At 40.3% G+C, this 17,434-nt stretch overlaps 1 protein-coding gene across 1 annotated transcript in view; it reads left to right on the top strand.

The window, feature by feature from the left end:
- The window catches only part of UBE3C (ubiquitin protein ligase E3C), a 65,694-nt gene that overhangs the window by 39,437 nt on the left and 8,823 nt on the right, over window positions 1-17,434 (top strand). Inside the window, exons 16-19 of the mRNA XM_056857653.1 lie at window positions 3,576-3,673; window positions 5,694-5,826; window positions 9,021-9,268; window positions 16,255-16,467. Of these exons, the coding sequence (XP_056713631.1) occupies window positions 3,576-3,673; window positions 5,694-5,826; window positions 9,021-9,268; window positions 16,255-16,467 (692 nt within the window). The remainder of the gene's footprint in view (window positions 1-3,575; window positions 3,674-5,693; window positions 5,827-9,020; window positions 9,269-16,254; window positions 16,468-17,434) is intronic.

The following is a 17,434-nucleotide window of genomic DNA, read 5'->3' as shown; positions in this document are numbered from 1 at the left end:
TTGTTTAGTGTTGGTTATTGATGCTTTTAAAACGCTGACTTTTAAAAGATGCTTTTTAAAAAGCTGACTCACACCGATGCTTAACTCGCTTGGCACTCCTGCAGGGCACACAGATCTACTCTGTCCCGATAACAGGATTCTTTCCCCACCCTATAGGTTCCCCAGGCATGATCCCTAGGCTGAGAACCACAGGACAGTAGCCCTTGTGCCCTCGCCCCTCAGTTTGCGCCAAAGGCTCCTCCAAAGGAGGAGCGTTTGCAATTGAAATACAGCCCCTGCCTCTCACACACAAGCGCCACCCAGGACCAATCAAAAACAATCAAGCTACAAGCACCCACTCTCCCTCAATCACAGTCTTCTCCCAGCAACCTCAGTTAATTAATGCAGTTGTCTTGTTTGGGGGCTTCCTAGAGGCACCTGGTTGGCCACTTTGTGAACAGACTGCTGGACTTGATGGACTGATCCAGCGTGGCCTTTCTTATGTTTTTATGTTCTTCAGACTTTGTTGTGACCTTGATCTTTTCCCACCCCGCATCTAAAGCCACCCCATTCTGTCTGGGTTGTGAAGTTATTGTGTGGAGGCTACCAAAAGAAAAACCGACCTTCAAGTGGTGGCGGTGGTGGTAAAGGCCGCAGGAGAGGAGAGCTTGGATGGGGGCTGTGGAAGCTGTTTGGGCTCTTTTTCCTGCCCTCTCACAGCTCTGGCTGCTGCCAAGACTGTGACAGCGGGTCTTAAATTTCAGCAGGTATTGCCGTAGAATATATGAAATACCAGGGAGCTTCAGCAGATGTTAAGTCATCACAAAGGGTTTACGGTGTATACCTGTAAACTGTTGGGAAGAACTGGTTGTTGAACCTATTCTCTCTTTCCAGCATCAGATGATAACCTTTGCATTCAAGATCAGGTCTGCTTCCACTGAGTACCGCCTTCTATTTCCTGATTTGAGGAAGGCCTCATTCGCCAGTGGTTGTCACTGTCTTTTTTGATGACAGTGAATGTCCTTGAAATGAAAAAAGATGCGATCAACATGATTGTGTGAAGACAGGCACATAACAGCGTGCCTATGATTTGTTTAATCCCACTTGACTCCATATGGGCTAAAGCCAATTAGTGTGAAAGAGTCACTGAATCACATATGGCCATGTTTATTTGTGCTTTTTCATTTACTTAAAGAGCAAGCTCTTGAGTTCTAAATGTCCTGTGTATTGATGACTTCGTCCCATATTTCTCTTTAAAGATGGAAACGTTGATGGAGCAATGTAGATAAAATTGACTAATTGACCGGAATAATTGAACTGTCGAAGTTAGATAGTGGTTTACCTTTGCTGTACATGCACTTTCTGTTTAAAATGCTTTTAACCCTTAGCTTAATAGATAGCATACATTGACTTTAATTAAAAATGTTTACTGCAAGTAAACTAAATGAAGTACTTAAAAAAAAAAACCCAGGGGCTTGCAATGGCGGTTATTTGCCAAGACTTTCTTAGCTCCGTTATGTTCTTGTTGCTCTAAATAGGCACTTTAAATAGCTCTAGTTAAAAATAACTTGGAGAGCTTAAAAAGATAGCATCTGTTACTGTTGATGGTTTCTGCCAAAGGCCAACCAGCTGCTGCTGCCCCACAAACAGATGCCGAGGAATTGCCATGTTGAGCATTGCTTCTGCTTTAGTACCCAAGTTGCATGTACTGGCTCTTCCAAGAATTTTTTTTAACCATGCCTGCCAATGCTGCCTGGGTTTGCTTATGAACTGGCCTTTCACATTTACCAGGACGTTGAACCATGTTGGCCTTTCATAGGCCATCTCCAGATATGTTTGAGGAGTACATAGAATCATAGAGTTGGAAGGTACCACCAGGGTCATCTAGACTACCCCCTGCACAATGCAGAAATTAACAACTACCTCCTCCCACACCCCCAGTGACCCAACCCTCCCCCCGCCATGCAGGATCCCACAATCAAAGCACTTCCGACAGATGGCCATCTAGCCTCAGCTTAAAGACCTCCAAAGACGGGGACTCCACCACCCTCGAGGCAGCATATTCCACTGTCGAACAGCCCTCACCGTCAGAAAGTTCTTCCTAATGTTTAGGTGGAATCACTTTTTTATTAGTTTAAATCCATTACTCCGTGTCCTAGTCTTTGGAGCAACAGAGAACAAGCTAGTTCCCTCATCAACATGACATCCCTTCAGATATTTAAACATGGCTATCATGTCTCCCCTCAACCTTCTCTTCTCCAAACGAAACAAACCCAACTCCCTAAGTCTCTCCTCATAGGGCACGGATTCCAGACCTTTGACCATTCTGGTCACCCTCCTTTGGACACGCTCCAACTTGTCAACATCCTTCTTAAATTGTGGAGCCCAAAACTGGACACAGTATTCCAAGTGAGGTCTGACCAATGCAGAATACAGTGGTAGTATTACTTCCCTTGATCTAGACACAATACTCCTATTGATGGAGCCCAGAATTGCGTTGGCCTTAGTTGCCATATCACACTGTTGACTCATGTTCAGTTTGTGGTCCACTAAGACTCCCAGATCTCTTTCACATGTACTGTTTTCAAGCCAACTCTCTCCCATCCTGTACCTGTGCCTTATGTTGTTTCTGCCTAGGTGAAGTACTTCACACTTCTCCCTATTGAAATCCATTTTATTGCTTATGGCCCAGCTCTCCAGTCTATCAAGGTCATTCTGAACTCTTACCCTACCCTCCGGGGTATTAACTACCCCTCCTAACTTGGTGTCATCTGCAAATTTGATTACCATGCTCTCTATTCCATCATCCAAGTCATTTATAAAAATATTAAATAGTAAAATATTAAATAGTACACTTCTACCCAGCCCATATCTGGGACATATCTGCTTTGTCTGATGGCAGGTCCCAGTGGCTGTAGAGGTGACCAAGAAGGCTTGTGGGCACACATATGCATCTGTACTTTCTCTAGGCACCCCTGGTTTCCTTTCCTGACTGCAGATCCTCATTTTACCTTGAAGGCTGATCCCAACATCCTTGAATTTTGGGAGCAGCCAGTTTGAGATGAAGTAAGGTTGGTGTAGAACCAGCGTGGTGTAGTGGTTAAGAGCGGTGGTTAAGAACGGTGGACTCTAATCTGGAGAACCGGATTTGATTCCCCATTCCTCCACATGAGCAGCACACTCTAATCTGGTGAACCGGGTTGGTTTCCCCATTCCTGCGCATGAAGCCAGCTGGGTAACCTTGGGCTAGTCACAGTTCTCTTCGAGCTCTCTCAGACTCAGCTACCTCACATGGTACCTGTTGTGGGGAGGGGAAGAGAAGGAGATTGTAAGCCGGTTTGATTCTCCTTAAAAGGTAGACAAAATCATCATATAAAAACCAACTCCTTCAGTATGAAAGGAGGTCGCCAAAGGGCAACTTCATGCACAGAAACTCTTGATGTGGTACTTTGACTCCTGCTGGGTGCTTGGTGTGCTATCAGTAAACTTGGTTCAATAGAAATATTTGGGTAGTGCCTTCTATCAGAGAAGAACGAAGAATGGAAAAATAGGGTGTCATACTGTTTATTAAAACTGTTCTTCTTTTTAATTAAAAGTGGGCTTGGAACCAGCTCCCCTTTCTGTGTCAGAGGAGCGACAGCTTGCAATATTGACCGAGCTGCCTTTCGTGGTTCCCTTTGAAGAAAGAGTTAAGGTACTTCAACTCTTGTAATTTTGACAGTAAACATAAAGTAATATATTTTGCTGCACAAAGAACTGCACAAGCATGGGTGTGTTTGTTGCAGTTCAGAAATAAGCAATATGTTCCTCTCTGGTCTTGTCATTCCCTTTCCCAGTTTAAAATTGTAATTACTGTGATTTCAGATTCTTTTTTTTTTTTTAACGAGAGAGCTTTCAGAATGTGCTTAATTGTCTTTTCGTTTTGAAGACTTTGGCCCAGGATCCAAGGAGATCCTTAGATGTATGTGAGGCCCTCTGTGTGCATACAGGCAGGTTTTTCATTTTTTTTAAAAAAATCTGACCATTAGTTTTTTAGTTTGCACTGAGGGCTACTCCTGAAATTTCCTTGTATTTTTGAAGCGGTTTGTCCGCAGGGACAGTGGTCTGCTGTTGAAAGAGGGGAACATAATAAGCCCTCCTTTAGACATACAAGGTTCTTTGTACCCTGGCCGTATCTGACGTCTTGTTAACAATGAAGCATCATTAATTAACAATTAAGTTAAATTATGAGTTAAATTCAGGCGAATTTGTTGTATTGTGATTCTTATGGCAAATACTATGGATATGATTTTTTAAATGGTGGAACTGATCCTGAGTCTAAGCTGAAGATGGAAATTTCATCTATGAGTCAGGCAGACAAGGGGAGAAAGAAAAACTTGAACTTTACTGTAGATATTTTCTATCCCTGCGCACATGCCTGAAGATGGGCCAACCGATTGGTGGCTTGTACATCTCCTCTTTTTGATTCAGAGGAGAATGGTTAAACTCTAAGGAGGCTTGGAATTTTTGCAAGCCCAGCTCTTTATATAAAGATAAACCGCATTAGTAAATTTACCGTGATTGCAGAACTATTCATCAAATTTTATTTTGATATAATATCAGCTCTGAATAAAAATCAGTTAGGTTAAAATAATAAAATAAAATAATAAAAGTTGATGATTCTGGGAGGGATGATTTGAAGAAGAGGAGGAGAGATCTTCTATGGGGAAAGGTTTTCAATCAGCTGTTTATGAATCCCACTAGACCGGAGGCAAAATTTGGCTTCTTGAGTGGTTATCTCCCGAGAGGAGTCTGCTAAAAGAAGGGAAACTTTAGCTTCTTCTGATCACCCAGGAAAGGCTGACAATAAGGGGAGAATGTACCACGATCTTATGTCGTTGTAGAGGAAACATTGCAGCAGAACAGGTTCTATTGACAGAACTATTCAAGATTGGCAGAATTAGTTTACCATCATTTTCTCACTTCACACTGTTTTTTTCATAATCTTTGTAAACTGCTATTCATGTGCTTAATCTCAAAATGAAATTGGCTATATTGTACCCCATATGATTACAGTTTGCTTTAAAAAAAATATTTTTTTGTGGTTAGGATGGGAAGGATTTGTATTTAAGAAACTAGTCCAAAATCCTTGTTTGCCCTTTTAGAATAGGAGGCATTTTCTCCTCATCTCATTAACCTTCAAAATCAACTGCCTTTTGAAGTGTTCCATAGAGTATTTGTTGTTTAAAGGGGGTTGATGTTCATTTTCTCCGTACAAGAAACACTTTCTAAGGTTTTTGTTGGTTCTGTAGCTTTCAGCTAATTAGCAAGCTGAATTCCCAGAACTGTGCTGCCATGACTGTGTACCAGTACCATCAAGGAGATGAAACATAGTTTCTTTGGGGAAATAAATTGCTGTTTCCCAAAAGGATAATGATAAATATAGGAGAATATGTTGTTTAGCTTTGGTGAGAGACTTGTAAGTGGTACAGAATTATAACTTTAGCCTCCAATTCATGACAAGTCAGTTTCGCAGTGCTGGTTATGGAATGGCGCTTTAAAGGTGTTTTCATATTTTAACTAACAGATTTGCATATCTTCAGAAATTCTCCAGTGTCTTATTGTTTGTGTAACATAATTTTGAATGCAAGTTCAAGTGTGGAAATGTGAAGTATTGAAAATCTATACTTAAATGGAATTACTTTTTCTCCCCCTCCGCCTGCCCACTTTCCAAGATTTTTCAAAGGCTGATCTACGCTGACAAACAAGAGGTTCAAGGAGAAGGTCCGTTTCTGGATGGAATTAACGTCACTATCCGAAGAAATTACATTTATGAAGATGCATATGACAAACTGTCCCCTGAAAATGGTATTGTAAAAATAAGTAGTTCATGCTAATTACATCACTTTTCCTGGGAGTTGTAAAGCTAAAAATAATCAGTTTGTGCATGGGGACATTACATTTAAATTGTGAGCTAGTTTGGTCTTCATGTGATAAATTCCCCTAAAGAGCTATGCAGTTTGGGCTCTAATTCATAATTGCGAACTTATAAAGAGAATTTTTCATTCACTACCTGGTACTGGTAAAGTATTAACCATATGGAGATTTTTTTAAAAATTGTTGATGGTTTTTAAAGCCTATTTGCATGCTAATTTACTTGACGTTCCTTTTATGCCAAAGGAAAAACCATTCTCATGGGGTCTCTCTCGGGCTCTCATTTTAAACATTCATCAGTATACCACTAGGGCTAACTACTTTTTTTCCTACACAATTGATTTGGTAGGATAGCTTTCCTTGTTCATGGGCATAGCAGTTGGAAAACTCCTGAAATGAAAAACAAAAGTTAGTTCTGAGTTTGTAGTCTAAATTTATTTAAACTGGCATAAAAAAACAGAGCACAATGAAAATGAAATAATAAATAATAAAATTGACCTGTACATGAGAAAGATCAGCGTCGTGCAGTTATCTGGAGCATCTTACAATGAACTGGGTGATGGCCAATCAGGCCCTATGAACTGAAGAGTGAGCCATTTCAAGCTTATGTTTCAGGGATACCTGGTCTTGGCTGGGGAAGGCAGGCTAGAAATGTAAATAAATAAATGAATACTTTTAAGACCAAAAGAGAAATGGGTTGATGTAGCACTGCGTGAGTTCTCAAATATATAAAAATATGACTTTTAGTTGTTGTAGTACTACAAGTTTCTTCAAAGCCTTTTTCATAGTGCCTTTAGCACATCAGATCCATGATGAGCGCTGCTCTCATGAAGATCATGAATGGCAAAACTTTCAGTTAGTTCTAAAGGTTAACTCAAATAGCAATAGCTCCTTTATTTCAGCTGGCTACAGGTGCTTTTGTTTTCCACTGGTTGATTTCCTCTGTTTCCTCCTTTTGGTGCTTCTGATAACTCGGAGAAACTTAGAATCTATGGTAACTATGTGGTTCTCTTGTTATAAGCCTGTAGATTCAGCACTTGCAGGTTTAAGATCTCCAAATGTGTGCTGTTCTTTCCCTCATGACTTTAAAATAAAAAATAGTATCCAGTGGACAGACAGGGAAAAAATTGCTTTAAAATGGTCTGAAATTTCTGAAAAAAGTAGTGAGGAAGTTAAATGTAAGCTGTTCTTCACCTGAGAAATCTGGTTCCAATATAAGTGCCAGGTATGGATTTATTTGATAGAAAGTAATATAAATGAATTTAAAAAATAAATCATATTGTGACAGGCCACCAAGAATTTCCAAGTGAGATTTTAAGCATTTGTGCTAGGAAGCAACCTGCTGGTGGGAATCGAAAGGTCTATTATTGTGGGAAAGAGCTCTTGATTAGATAAACATGGACATACTGCTCAGTCTTTCTAGGTGAGAGGGGAAGATAATTTGTCAGTGGCAAAACTTTAGTCTCCCTTCTCTAAAGAAATTTGGACAAGTTAAAAAAATGGCTAGGGAATGATAAAAACAATGGAGCTATATTCAATGAGTGACTTGCAGTTAATTAGTGAAAGTGGGTAAGCCCTGTAATTCTGAAAGAAAGAGTGAATGGTAGTTTATACACAACAGATATGCATAAACTGATCTTATGTATGTAGTGGCTGCATTAAATTTGCCCTGCATGAAAGCTATCTCTGCTCGGCAAGTGCTGATGCAAGTATATCTGATGCAGGAATTTTGCATGATTTGGTAACAGAACTCTTTATGTGGTGGACGACTTTCATAAACAGAAACCAACCAGAAATAACATATCAGAATTATAGCTCTGTCAGTTTATTGGGTCCCTAAAATGGGCCAGTGTGAATCTATTTTTATTTATGTAAAATATATATCTGGCAAATCTGTAATGTGGCTTACAATGGATCGGCAGAACTGAGCAACAACAATTAAACAGGAGCCAGCCACAGAAAACAAGCAGCCGTTCGGTACGAGTGAAAAAGCATTGTCCGCAAGAACAGCCCATTATATTGTCGAAGGCTTTCACAGTCAGAGTTCATTGGTTCGTGTAGGTTATCCGGGCTGTGTAACCGTGGTCTAGGTATTTTCTTTCCTGACGTTTCGCCAGCAGCTGTGGCAGGCATCTTCAGAGGAGTAATACTGAAGGACAGTGTCTCTGAGTGTCAAGTGTGTAGAAAGAATAATATATAGTCAGAAAGGGGTTGGGTTGAGCTGAATCATTGTCCTGCAAAAAGTATCAAAGGTAATGTGCTAATCTTGATACTTACAGGACAATGATTAGCACTTTACCTTTGATACTTTATGCAGGACAATGATTCAGCTCAACCCAACCCCTTTCTGACTATATATTACTCTTCCTACACACTTGACACTGAGAGACACTGTCCTTCAGTGTTACTCCTCTGAAGATGCCTGCCACAGCTGCTGGCGAAACGTCAGGAAAGAAAATACCAAGACCACGGTTACACAGCCCGGATAACCTACAAGAACCAACAGCCCATTAGTTTAAAGCAATTTTAACTTCACTCCTGGATTGCCAGCCTTGCAGAATATGGATTAGCCTCCCTCAAGACGGCCTTCCATAAGCTTAGAGCAGCCACTGAAAAGGTACTGCCTTGTGTTGGCCCCTGCTATACTTCTGCCAGGGGAGGTATATAGAAGAAGAAGAGTTGGTTTTTATATGCTGACTTTCTCTACCACTTAAGGGAGAATCAAACCGGCTTACAATCACCTTCCCTTCCCCTCCCCACAACAGACACCCTGCGAGGTAGGCGGGGCTGAGAGAGCATGACAGGCCCCAGGTCACCTAGCTGGTTTCATGTGGAGGAGTGGGGAAACCAACCCGGTTCACCAGATTAGCCTCTGCCGCTCATGTGGAGGAGTGGGGAATCAAACCCCGGTTCTCCAGTCCACCTTTCTTAACCACTACACCACTATAGAGCAGGGTCTTCTGTTTCCATTCATAAGGTTGCGCAACCGGAATCCAGGTTACCTGTTTTACTAACCTTTTAGAGACATAACCATTTGTGATCTGATCTCTTTGGAACTTTGTTTATATATGTATGGGTGTGTGTGCAAATTCTTATACAACCTTCCCCCCCCCCACTTGTTTTTCCAGAACCCGATTTGAAAAAACGGATCCGTGTTCATTTACTTAATGCCCATGGGCTAGACGAAGCTGGTATTGATGGTGGAGGAATATTCAGAGAATTTCTGAATGAACTGCTTAAATCAGGGTTTAATCCCAACCAGGGCTTTTTTAAGACCACTAATGAAGGACTGCTTTACCCTAACCCTGCTGCACAGATGCTAGTTGGAGATTCTTATGCAAGGCACTACTATTTCCTTGGGAGAATGCTTGGAAAGGTAATTTAAAAAATATATATTTATATACACACACACACACACACTAAAATGTGTAGATCTAATAGAAATGGGAGATTTTTACAAGGTGTTTTCCGAAATGGAGGAAACCTAGGGGAAACATAGCAGGTTGGTATAAGCTGTGTTCCCCTTTGAGGAGAATGACGTCACGACTGGTTGGCTGTGTAAAATTGTTCTCACAGTTTTTGCTTTGCAGGCATGTAGTTTCTGTGGTTACTTTGAAGTTCCTTGTTTTAAATGAGAATATGTAAATATTAGTCCAGGAGAGCACTTCTGTTTTTTGTTTTTGCTCAGCACTCATTTAAATTGTTGTGCAAATCTTTTGTGTAGAATTTTCTGAAAAATAAGTGTGTCTAAATAGGTCGTAGACCACAGGATCTGAAGTTCACTGCTGTTAATATAGATAAATTTCTATATTGGGGAGACTCATATTGCCTGAATTGTCAGGCTGATGGAAAACCCCAATGGTGGTTGGAGATTTCTTGATACTGAATTCTCGGATATAGTTTCGTTCATGGATTCTCTGCCCTGGTCAGTCAGAACCCACACAGCCACTCAGGTACCACCAAATGTGAAAGGTTCATTAAGGCTGCTTTTTACGTTACCTTTTTAAGGTGTGCATCTAAGGTTGCTGTTCAGAACTTGGGGTGAATTTTGCTATGCAAATAAAATCAAGAATCTCTTGCCCCTGAAGACTAGTTTTGAAGGATTCAGGCATATTGGTCCAATAAATTATCACTTGGACCAATATGCCTGAATTATCTGTTTGAGTCTTTGCTTCTCCTTCAGGTTTTCCCGTGCAAGGCCCCACACAAAAATGCTAGTGACTATTTGGTGCTTAATTAGGCATTGTCTCTGACACCTTGGGAGTGCTTGCTTGAGACCTGGGAAATTGTTAGCACTTAACACAGCGATAGCTGAACAGGAGCTGTTACCCTGTGCCTGAACATTAAAGTACAAAATAAGAAGAAAAGCTTTCCTTTTTGTTGTGAAAAGCTGAATAACTTTGCTGTTCTTATACTTTGAAATCCGAAGGAAATTGGTGGCTTGTCATTTTGAAAACAGAGAAATATTGCTGTTTGTATTCTGTGTTTGCACAAGAAACAAAAATGACTGTGTTACTTAATAATTAGCTGTACCCAGGTGCAGAAACACCCTTTAACTGGCATGTTTGGAAAGCTGATGAATTCAACAGCAAGATAAGGCACAGCCTTACTATTCAGTCCCTGCCAGGATTGCGGTTTTAGTTGAAGACCTCATTGAAAACTCATTCATCCATTTATAAAAATGCCTCCATTTTCCCCATTTGCAAATAACTTCTGAAATGCAGTAGTATGTTAATAAAAGCCTTTGTGTAAACAGATTGCATATGCTGGGAAGGAAGCAGTCTGGCATCCACAGCAATTTCTTATTTGTATAAACCAAAATGCAAAGAGTGTTGCCGCTAAGAACTCTGTTTATAAGTTCAGTGTTATCAGAAAACAAATACATTAAAATCGAATAATTTATATGCATTCTGTATGGGTTCAGATAGCCTTTCAGAGGTGATGGCCAAGTACGCTTTGCTCAGTGTTGAAGATCTTCACTAGAAAACCTATTTTCTTCTGGCTTTCTTTGAAGAAACTGTCATTTTCCCTGCCAGTAGGTAGTAACACTACCACCACCTCGCCGAAGACCTTCATTATGATATTTTATCGTATATTCAGGTCCTGATACCCACTCAGGATCTTGCGATAAAGAGTTAACATGCAGCCTTACATTTTATTTGTGTGATGGCGATGTCATACTTGGGGCTACCACTTGCTTTGGATCCTTACATGAGTCATTAGACGCAAGAATTCAGCTGTGGAAGTTTCCTCCAGTCCGTTTGCGTTGGGCAAAGCCAACCCTTGAGAAATGTCTATGTCATGCAACTAGGAGCAGGTGGTTGCAGTCCTGACTGCAGCTTGGAATACACTTCCAGTGCAGTCCTAGAAGGTTGTAACTCTGTTCAGGATGGAACTGTTAGAAAGCCAACACACAAGTTAGAGTAAACTGGGGGCAGAGCAGAATTCTGATCCTGCTTTGGATTTTAGGAGTTGAATTCTGTTGCTGCTACCTGGACTTGCCTGCAAACTTCGTAATTTCTTTAAAAAATCAAGAGGTTAATGTCACTATATGAAGTGTTTTTGATCATTTGCTTTATTTGCTCTTAGCAGTGTTGATTAAAGTCCCTGCTTATTGTTAATAGATTAAGATATTCATGTTTCCAAGCAGAATAAACTGGCCAACAAGGCAAAATCTAAAGATTTGATATTGAGTGGACATGAAGATCATTCTTCAACTATCTTATAATGCCAACTTATTTTTTTATCATGGTTAACAAAACTGGTAGTCGTTGTCTACATACTAGTTCTTTCACATTACCAATTATCTTTTCATTACAAATGACTAGACAAGTACTGCATTATAAATATGTGGGAAGCACTAAAAGACCACTAAAAATGTGGTATTTTAACACTAAATCTTTGAGGGGGGAAAGATTGTATTGATTGATTGTGATATTTATTGGGTCATAATGTATTTAAATTTTCTTTAATGCATATGTTAGCGATTGTTTACTGTGATAAAGTATGCAAAGGTCCCTGCAAGCAATTCTACATGGAAAGAATTACCTCATGTCAGTGGTCACTTCTCAATTAAAAGTTCCATTAGCAGATGATTCCAGCCCCTGGTTTGTGTACTGATTGCATTTTATAGCCCTTAAATCAGGCTTCTAGACAGGGAATAAATAAACAGTTAAAGTATGTGGTAATGGCATCCTGATCCTTTTTTGCCTTTGGAAACACCTAGGTCCATTTAAGTCAATTAAGTTCAGAATATTTACTGAAATAAATTGTTGTGCTTGAACTCTTACTGAAAATGAATACTTTGCTGATTTGACGCTATTGATTCATCTTGATACGTGTTCTCTCCGGTTGCATTAGTGATAGTTACTTTTGCACAGTTTGATTGAAAATTATTCACGTAAGAATAACTTTGTGCTGGTAATTTTCTTTTAAGAGATCATTTTTGTTTCTGTGTTTGCCTGCTGCAGGAGAATACTTCTGAAAATTACTATTAGCCAGCGTGGTGTAGTGGTTAAGAGCAGTGGTTTGGAGTGGTGGAGTCTGATCTGGAGAACCGGGTTTGATTCCCCACTCCTCCACATGAGCGGTGGAGACTAATCTGGTGAACTGGATTTGTTTCACCACTCCTGCACACGAAGCCAGCTGGGTGACCTTGGGCAAGTCATTCTCTTTCAGCCTCACCTACCTCACAGGGTGTCTGTTGTGGGAAGGGGAAGGGAAGGTGATTGTAAGCTGGTTTGAGTCTCCCTTAAGTGGTAGAGAAAGTCGGCATATAAAAACCAACTCTTCTTTCTTCATCATCATCATCTACTCCTTCACTATGGACCAATACATTACGTTGGTGTTTATTAGACCTTTTGTCATACATGTATACAAAGTGCAAAATGTGATTTTTAGGATTCTGCCTGAGGAGCATATTGGGTTGACCTGCAGTCCAGAGTCCTGCCATATCTGCCTGAAGGGTTCATGAAATGGCTCTGATCATCACAAAAGGATAGGAATTAAATCAGTAAAATCAACAAAACACAATTGGATGCTGTATGGAAACTAGACCTAGAATAAAATAGAGTCTGACTTAAAATCAATCTGGCAATAAATATGATCAAGCAGCAACTGAGGGCAGCAATGGGAGAGCTTTATAATCATGTCCTTCAGCTCTTAGCCTGAGGGTCATAGCCTAGAGGAAGATATGCCAGCAGAGAGGAGAAAGAGGCAGGCCTGATTTGATTTTGAAGCCTTTCCCCCTGTTTCTTTTTACTGTATCTTCCTTTTATAGTATTTTTTGCATTGTAAAGGTAAAGGTCCCCTGTGCAAGCACGGGTCATTCCTAACCCATGGGGTGATGTCACATCCCGATGTTTCCTAGGCAGACTTTGTTTACGGACTGTTTCCCAGTGCCTTCCCCAGTCATCTTCCCTTTACACCAGCCACTTTTATTGTATTTTTTGCATTGTAAGCCATTTTTAGGAATCCCCGTGGCACAGAGTGGTAAGCTGCCTAGTAAACGTTGGGATGTGATGTCATCCCATGGGTCAGGAATGACCCGGTGCTTGCACAGGGGATCTTTATCTTTACTTAAGCCTCTTTTACTGTATTTTTTTGCATTGTAAGCCACTATTATTGTATTTTTTGCATTGTAAGCCACTTTTATTGTATTTTTTTGCATTGTAAACCACTTTGGGTCCCCATGGAGAGAGAGAAGTAGGTAAAAAAAAACTCCTTCATAAAGAGAACCCCCCTCCCAAAGTCATGACTAAAAAGAATGTACCTGGTCCCTAAAACTATACAAACTAGGTGCTACCACAAAGAAGACCCTTTCCTTAGTGACTGGCCACCTTACTCGAGAAAGCGAGAACATATGGAGGAGAGCCTGTCCCAAAAAATTTAACTGACAGGAAGAAGTTGATATGGGAGACACTGATCTCTTAACTATCCTGGTCTTTAAATGTAGTAACCAGGACTTTGAATTGAGCTAATTGAGCTTAGAAATACAACCATTAAAGCTGTTTCAGCATGGCAAAACATGATCTTCAGAACCAGTACCATTCTGTAGCACCGGAATTGCTTTCAAGGGCAGCCTCTCATAAAACTTGATGGGCCTTGGTCTGATTCCGCATGGCTTTTCTTATGTAGAGGCCATGTGACCCAGTGGTTGCACATGAACTGGTTGCTGCTTCTACTGGAAAGAAATAGCAAAATGGGCCCGTGGGTCGTGGCAATTATTCTTGGTCCATTGCAGAAACGTAAACTGAGGTTGCTTTTCCTTTGCCTTAACTGGTTTTGACTAGGATTTAGGAAATCCCAGGAGTTTGGGGTGTGTGTACATGTCCGCTGCAATGCATGGCTTATTGTATTTCGCCACCTGGAAAGAACAGAGCTCAGCTGTGATTAACTTATCAGAGAGTGATTGTGCATTTGAGAAATGTTTGCTACAAAACTTAGCTTTTACTCTAATTGGAATATTAACAATTCGTCTTACCTTATTTATGAATGTTTCTTTTGCCTTTTATATTTGGAAGAACTTGGCTATGGGGAACCATGGTAATTAAAATTATAATCAAGATTGCACAATCAAGGTGGCTTGAGAATTCTTTATATAGTTTTTAGATTAAGTTCTAAATGTTTGTGGTGGAGGTACCTGAAGATTGATAGTGATGCATTTGAAAAGCATTATTTTTTTATTGATTCTTAATGTAGTAAATTACTAAAGTTATTTGGCAGCAAACAGAAATGGCCTGTGATGTTGTTCACATTTATTCTCCTGATAGCACCACAATTTGCATTAATTGCATTGCTAGTGCACTCACTTATATTAAAAGGCTTCTACTATAATTAATCCTTTTTATTTCAAATCATTTTGGCACAATTTCCAGCAATAAACACTCATAAAAGACAGACACTTGAAAAATAACATGTAGGTTCCCTTCAATATACCTATTGCTATTTTCTCTTGACAAGAAGTTATTGATAGGCTTCTAGGAGCCAATGTTACATGTGGCTAAGAATTAAGACCCCTATGAAAAATGGTAAGTGGATTATTTTGCATAAAAAATAGACAGTTCTTGAATCTGTGTAATTAACCTGTGTTTAGAAACTACCTTGATTTATGCCTTCATTTGTATTTCAGTTGCATACATTATGGAAATTTAATTTATAATCCATTTAGCTGATGTGATCATAGTGTTTAGAGCCATCATTTATTAGTGCTTGTATATTAAATGCTTTAACCTGACTTGCATTTATGTAAAAAAGAAAAGAAAAAAAATATTCTTTTGTATTTGTGCTTGGTGAGTCACAGATGAAATTCCACTTTAAATTCAGGTAGCTTTGATACATTTAACAAATTAATTTGCGGGGGGGGTGTTACTAATTCTGAGCCACAAACAGTGACCTTACAGATTGCAAATTAATGATTTACACTTCAAGTTTGCTTTTTGAATTCAGCTGCACAAATGAAGGTCTCAGCTTCCACACCTTTACTAAACTCTACAGTTGTGCAAACCCTCTTTGGCTTTGATCTCATTGTTCATACCTGCTGGGTGATACGTCTAAAATGTCATGACGCTTCTGTGCACCACTGGTAGACCATGAGGATTGGTGCTATTTACTGCCTTTCTAGGTTCTGTACTGCCAAAGTATGCTTAGATTATAAACAGAAAAGTAAGAAGGGTTCACTCTGAATACCTAAAGAAGAGAACTGCCACCTGATGAATAAAGAACTTTTTGTGTGTGTTTGTTAGCTAAGAGTAGCTGCCATGACCTGGATAGCCCAGGCTTGCCTGATCTTGTCAAATCCTGGAAGCCTAAGCTGGGCAAGACCTAGTTAGTACTTGGATGGGAGACCACCGAGGAAGTCCATGGTTGCTAGGCAGAGACAGGCAATGCCAAACCACTTCTGAATTTATGTTGCCTTGAAAACCCTAGGTTGCCATAAGTTGGCTGCAACCTGACGGCACTTTCCAGCACCAAGAGTAGTTAGGATTTCCCCCCAGACCACCTGGGAAATGTTAAATGATTAAAGCAACTATGCCCTGTCTTAGTATGATGGCTGCCAGAGTTGTGTAGTAGGTAAGAGTGTCGGACTAGGAACTGGAACAGGTTTGAATCCCCTCTCTACCCTACCTCACAGGGTTGTCGTGATGGTAAAATGGAGAGGGGGGAATATTTTAAGCCAGTGGGGACAAAAGCAGGATGTAAACAAATACTTCACTTACATAGAATGGAGAAAACTGTATAGAAATTACCAAACCATAGGTGAAGGGCATTAGATAAACAGAAATTTCTGAAATATGAAAAAGCTAATTACTCATTCTTTTATCTGTTCAAGTGAGTGAGCTTTCAACTCTTTCCATTGTCTAGGCTTTATATGAAAATATGCTTGTTGAGCTTCCGTTTGCTGGTTTCTTCCTCTCCAAACTGCTGGGGACGAGCGCAGACGTTGACATTCATCACTTAGCTTCGCTGGATCCGGAAATGTACAAAAATTTGCTTTTCCTCAAGAGCTACGAAGGGGACGTGGAAGAACTTGGGCTGAACTTTACTGTGGTGAATAATGACTTGGGGGAGGCGCAGGTAAGCGTCCTGGTCGCTCTTTCCCCCATTCCTGGTACAGCTAGTTAGCTATTAATTTAACCGCAGCATTTGCATTCAGATGCCGTGATGATAAGGCACGCCGTGTATGACAACTGCTGCTTGTGTGACCGAGCGCCAAAGCATCTGGACTCCGACTGTTTCTCTTTTTGGTCTGGCACTGTCTTTAATTTCATGAATCCACAACACGCAGTGAGAATGAACGTGAGAACTGTATTGCGTAATGGCATTGTTGAAAGAAATACAAATACCTGTAACATTTTCCATGGACCTTACAGTTTGTCCTTTAAACGGAAGCATTTATATCTTGGGATAGGAAGGAAATATTTCTTTATATGTGACAAGATAGTTGTTGGGAATCCACATATTTTTATCAGTGTGTCTTGCCCTTCATGTTTAAAGCTGGAGGGGGGGACTTCTTTGTTTTGTTTTAGTGTCCTCTGTGTGTGCTTTTTTTTTTAAAGAAAGAAAACACACATGATAGAGCTGGTCACGAATTAGACTGGGAAGTGTTCTCTACTGAAGGAGAACACTGCAGGTTTTAAAGTGCAGTATTTACATCAGGGGGTCCGCTGGTGCCCACCAGAACAAATTCGCAGGTCCATCATTGCAACATAGTAGAGTATTAGTGGCTGTAAATATCTCAAACGCTACTGTGAGTATTGCTACATTTTGTCAGGCGGTCTCTATAAAAGGATTCCAGCCGTGGAGACTCTTCTGGTACAAAGTGCATAACAATTACTTTCGACAGGGTGGGATATTAGTTTTCAAGTCTGGCCTATTAATGAGTTCCAGCCCTTCAAGGTCTATGAGTTCAGCCCGGTGGCGTCTGAATCTTCTCCGGATGACACATACATGTAAGGCTAGCACAGGATAGGAGCTTCCCTGATGAACTAATCTTCCACCTTGGGTTGCTAGTGGTGTCCAGCATCGGGGTTGGTGTTGGAAT

This window comes from Euleptes europaea, chromosome 11, assembly GCF_029931775.1.
Source record: "Euleptes europaea isolate rEulEur1 chromosome 11, rEulEur1.hap1, whole genome shotgun sequence".
Lineage (NCBI taxonomy): Eukaryota > Metazoa > Chordata > Lepidosauria > Squamata > Sphaerodactylidae > Euleptes > Euleptes europaea.
The sequence above is the reverse complement of the archived record's forward strand: the minus strand, read 5'-3'. Positions and strand labels throughout refer to the sequence as shown.